General features: G+C 51.9%; 1 protein-coding gene across 1 annotated transcript; it reads left to right on the top strand.

The window, feature by feature from the left end:
• Positions 1–3,376: 3,376 nt before the first annotated feature.
• Positions 3,377–5,279, top strand: LOC109747339 (AAA-ATPase At3g50940). The gene has a single exon (XM_020306420.4). It carries the CDS (start codon positions 3,521–3,523, stop codon positions 5,021–5,023), a length of 1,503 nt encoding a protein of 500 aa, XP_020162009.1. The 5' UTR covers positions 3,377–3,520; the 3' UTR covers positions 5,024–5,279.
• Positions 5,280–5,547: the final 268 nt, after the last annotated feature.

A 5,547-nucleotide genomic window follows, 5' to 3' on the forward strand; every position in this document is an offset into this window, starting at 1 on the left:
ATTATCAGTGGACTGTGTGGACACGCCCCCGTCGACTCACCGTCGGTCAAGATCGATGCCACGTCCCACGTACGGTGGTGGTGCTCCTACGTGCTCAATCCGTTGCTTAGCCGCCAAGGCGTTTGATCAGAGGGTGTGTGGAGAATTGAGAGTAGCTTAGTTGGCAAGGCGCGGGAGTTCGTAGCCAGCCCATCAGGATTCAAGTCTCGGCTTGAGCATTTGATGCTCACGGAGTTTTTTTTCTATAAAAAAAGGACCTGGCTACCTGGCGCAGGAGCGCTTGTTCGGGCCAGCGAGCGACCTCCTCAAAAGAAAAGTTTTACCGCACGCCGCATCAGGACAGTCTAGAAAAGGAAAAACCTCCCGCGCCAGCTCCCACCTGCATTTATTAGGGGATCAAAAATTTTAAAAACTTGTAACTTTTGATTAGAATGTCAAAATTCAAATCCATTTTCACCTGTCGGTTTCTCGCGATGAGTTCTTCAAAACTAGATCTCATATGAGTAGGTTTCGAAGAACTTTTTTTTCCGAGCAACTTTGTGTGCTACAGAGGCAACTTTAGTGTTATAGAAAAGTAACTCCTTTTTCCTAGTATGACTACCTATCAACGGAGGATACTTTAAGTCGGTTACCATGACTATCAATTGACTAGTTTCACCTCTAAATCGCCTAACATAAAGACAACTCCAACGTGGATCACCAAAACGCCCCAAATATTAGAATCGACCTCTCTAGACACTTTTAGCCATCCAATGAGTCCAACTACTACCAGGCATGTAAAAAAGGTCTGCTGCCCCATATGAGTTCCTTGCAGTAAAAAATAGCATGCATCCCCTATGCAAAAGTAAAAAACATGCAACAACTTTGCTATGATTTCAGACAACTCTTACAAAATTTGAGGCAACTAGTGTCATGCATTAAAAGAGGGGTTGCTGCCCCATAAGCTCCTTGCAGTAACATCATGCAACCCTTGTGCAAAAAAAAAGAACCACAAAAACAACTAGTAGAGACAACATATATAGGTATGTTCCACCCGCTCCCCTCTACGGTTGCACCAAGGGATCCCACCCGAGGAGGGGAAAATCTTAACTCCCCCTCTATGACCCAAACTTAATTACAGGTATCTAAAACATTTAGATATTTATCAAAAAATGGTCTTGATAAAATATTTCTGTTCGTGAGGATTGGGCAACTGGATGGCAACTCGATACTTTGTTTTAGGCAATTGTATGGTTGACTGTGGGCAACTGGATACTTTTTTAGGGCAACTTTGGGTGTGAAGGAGGCAACTGTCGTGCGAAGCAACTTCTTCTCTTTGGCCTAGTAGGACTTCCTATTAGGTTTGTTGGCGTAAAAACAAGAAAAATCAGACAAAACATAACGCCCCTTTAGTGCTACATACAAAACAACTTCACTACACTATGTGTACCTGTGAATTTTACTAACATTATCCCAACTTGCCTATCATGCATGGTTGCTCATTTGCCTATTGTTTGATAGTTAGTTGCCTACAATTGATGTGCAGTTGCCTATAAATATTGTAAATTGCCTACCAATTGATGCCTAGTTTCCTACTATTGGTAATTAGTGTCTATCATTGCTTCTCGGTTGCCTAACTTTGCAAAAATAGTTGCCTACAATATTGTGAAGTGGTTTACCATTGTTTTTCTAAGTTGCATGCAAACACTCTAAAAGTTGCCAAAATTGAGCACCAAGTTGCCTATCGTAGTTAGCAATAGCAGATACAAGAGTATCAATGGTAGATGACTTCATAGTATTATAGGCAGCTTAGAATCAACAATATGCAACTTAGAAGTACCAGTGAGGAAGCTAGGAGAATATGCAACTTAGAAGTACCTGTGAGGAAGTTAGGAGAATGTTAGAGAAAATTAATTAGGAGAAAGTGTAGTGAAGTTGCCTATTTTTTGCACTAAAGTTGTCTCTCGTAGAAAGAAAGTTGCTTATAAAGGTGATATGATGTTGTCTACCTCTGTTCAAGGTTATTCTCTATTACTAGTTAGTTGCTCATTGTTGGTACTTAGTTATTTAAATTAGAGTGGAGTTGCTTCTGTTCAGCACTAAAGTTGTCTCATCTAGCGTCCAAGTTGCTTTCTGAAAGAAAGAAAAATCATCAAAACGTATTCATGTGGGTATAGTTTTGAAGAGCTCGTCAGGACCTGGCTAGCCAACATCCGTGTGCTTAATAGCGTTGGCAGGCAGACTCCCCTAGATAAGAAAAACACACAGATCTCATACCACCCATCCCCACATAGTTCAAAATTTGAAATCATGATAGATGACTTAAATCCCACAAAAACTTTTCGATATTGTAGGCAACTTAGGTCCCTTGATGGACAACTTTCATAGTATTGTAAGAAATTGAGGATCACTCGTAGGCAACTTCGTAGTGAAAGGGCAACCTGGTTTCTGCGGTAGACAACTTATAAGCCATGTTAGAGTTTCCACTCTACGGTAAGAAATTTTCACAGTATGATAGGCAACTATACAATCCACAACTTATTTTCCAATGTATGCAACTTAGAAATCATGGTGACCCCCCTATTACACTGTTGCACACAACTAACTAGGTGGCTACTAGGCGAAGTTAGTCGTACACACGGTGCAATTCATTTAGCAGCAGAGTTGCTCATGTTTAACACTAATGTTGCTTCATCTAGCATCAAAGTTGCTTTCGAAAAAAAATCATCAAAACATATTCATATGGGATCTAGTTTTGAAGAGCTCGTTGCGAGGAACCCGGCAGTGAAAACGGTTCTGCGTTCTGACACTCGGTTCAAAAGTTGTAGCTTTTTGAAAATTTAAAACAGAATAAATAGATGGCGTTGGCACATGCATGCGCTTTACACTACCCAGTGGATAACGCGTTTATTACACACAGCAAACTAGTTTTGTCATCTAGCGCGTGCGCTCGCCGCGTCCTTCCGGCGCAGCTGCACTGTGAAGTATTTAGGATAAAGAAATGCCAACAGGCTAATCTAGCCCGGTTTGGTCTTTTTTATTAAAGTGTGTGTGCATGGACGGAACAGAAGGCACGATCGAACCGGACTACTCACCGTGAGCCAATCATCGCTCGGCTTGGAACGCACGACGGCACGAGTGAGACGGAAGCCTCTCGACCACATTTTCGCCACCTCGCCGGCGCGCGGCGTGCCGACTCGTGTCACCGCCAGAAAGGCGCGGCGAAAGCAGCCGGGGAAGACGCCAAGAATGATGCGGCAGGCAGCGAAAGCCTAGCCGCCCCGCCCCGGCATACGCACCACCACCTCACCCCGCCAACTTTCCACATCCGGCCAACCGCCTCCGCCCCGACCCGTCCCCTCCGGCGCCACCTATAAAAACCCACCCCCACCACCTCCTCCTCCTCATCCCACTCCACTCACATCACCACACAGCGCGCACCAGCTCGCACTGCACCCACTGGCGCCAGGCGCTGTGACAAGACAAGCCGACGCGCACCAAAGCTAGCTAGCGTGGCAGGGCCGGCGGACAAGCTGGCGGCATGGAGATGGTCCTGGACTGGCGCTCGGTGGGCTCGCTGATCGCGACGGTGATGGTGTTCCGGACGGCCATGCGGGACTTCATCCCGCCGGAGGCGGAGCAGTGGCTGCGCCGCCTGCTCGCGCGCCTCGCCGCCGCGTTCCGGGCGCCCACGGCCACCATCCTCATCGACGAGGCCGACGGCGCCAGCTCCGGCGCCACCAACGACCTCTACGACGCCGCGCAGCTCTACCTCGGCTCGCGCTGCCTCGCCGCCGCCCCCGCCGTGCGCCTCTACAAGCCGCGCCAGTCCGAGCGCGCGGTCGCCTCGCTCCCGGACTCGCACACCGCGGACGACACCTTCCAGGGCGTCCGCGTCAAGTGGACCTCCACCGCGCGCCCCGTCGAGCGCGGCGCCGGGCACAACCCCTACAACGTGTTCGGCTCCCGCGGCGGCGGCGCCGGCGGCGACCACCGCAGCCTCGAGCTCCAGTTCCCGCGCCAGCACCGCGACTTCGTGCACGACACCTACATCCCCCACATCATCGGCGAGGCCACCCGGATGCGGCTCAAGTCGCGGGAGCGCAGGCTCTACACCAACCGCGCCGCCGCGCCCGGCGACGACCACCACCGCCTCTGGACCTCCCACACCTTCTCCCACCCCTCCACCTTCGACACGCTCGCCGTCGACCCGGCGCTACGCGAGGAGATACGCGCCGACCTGCTCCGCTTCGCTGCCCGCCGGGAGCACTACGCGCGCGTAGGCCGCGCCTGGAAGCGCGGGTACCTGCTCCACGGCCCGCCCGGCACCGGCAAGACCAGCCTCGTGGCCGCCATCGCCAACCTCCTCGAGTTCGACGTCTACGACCTGGAGCTCACCACGGTGCCCACCAACTCCCACCTCCGCCGCCTGCTCGTCTCCACCACGCCCAAGTCCGTCGTCGTCGTGGAGGACATCGACTGCTCCCTCGACCTCTCCGACCGCAAGAAGAACTCCGGCGGCGCCGACGAGGACAACGCGCAGCTGGCGATGCTCTCCCCGGCCGCGGCCGCGGCCATGGCAGCGATCGGGCGCGAGTCCATCAGCCTCTCCGGCGTCCTCAACTTCGTGGACGGGCTCTGGTCGTCGTGCGTCGGCGAGCGCCTGATGATCTTCACCACCAACCACCCGGAGCGGCTGGACCCGGCGCTGCTCCGCCCGGGCCGCATGGACCGCAAGATCGAGCTCGGCTACTGCACGCCCGCCGCGCTCCGCGTGCTCGCCAAGAACTACCTCGGCGTCGGCGAGGACCCCGAGGACGAGCCCGACGCGGTGGTGGACGGCCTCATGGCCGAGGCCGAGGGCCTGCTCGCCGCTGACGTGCGCATCACGCCCGCCGACATCGGCGAGGTGTTCATGGGCTGCGATGGCGCGGGCGCCTCCGCCGCGCTGAGGAAGCTCGTCGGCGAGCTGCGCGGCAGGAGAGACGCGCCGGCAGCCGACACGGTGCAGTCCGGTGCACTGACGGAGGAGAAGATGGAGTGAGGCGGATCAGAGACACAGAGATTGACCAGTAGTAGGTGGCTTGTTGCAGCATTGCCCGGAGAATTGCAGATGAAATTAACTCCAATAATTCCTTGATATGAGCACCAGATCGATCGTTGTTTACGTGTTCGTGTCATCGTGTCGCGGGGTTTGCATACAAGTGGCTGCTTGATCATCGAATTCGATAGATCCTATTGTAGTAGTATTTGTTGTATAATATATAAGTAGTATAATAAAGTTAAGCTCAGAAGAAAAAGCAGTGTCATAATGTTTCTTCCGTCTCTTGTAAGCACCACGTTCTTGGATTTTTGTTTGAGCTTTCACATGCTATCATGCGTTGACGTCGGAATTTAGGTCAAGATAAAATACTCCATCCTAAGACGTCACGTAGTGTACGAACGTTTCACATTATGAGACAGAGGGAGGACAAGCAATGGTCGGTACAAAATGTTGATCGCTGATGATGGAGCGAGGCGGATCAGATACTGAGATTGACTAGTACGTACATGGTCTGTTGCAGCATT

Source organism: Aegilops tauschii, chromosome 7 (assembly GCF_002575655.3).
Source record: "Aegilops tauschii subsp. strangulata cultivar AL8/78 chromosome 7, Aet v6.0, whole genome shotgun sequence".
NCBI classification, from domain to species: Eukaryota; Viridiplantae; Streptophyta; class Magnoliopsida; order Poales; family Poaceae; genus Aegilops; species Aegilops tauschii.

Bases quoted from the DNA above. Each gene is read 5' to 3' on its own strand.
- LOC109747339 (XM_020306420.4), top strand. From the start codon at position 3,521: ATGGAGATGGTCCTGGACTGGCGCTCGGTGGGCTCGCTGATCGCGACG.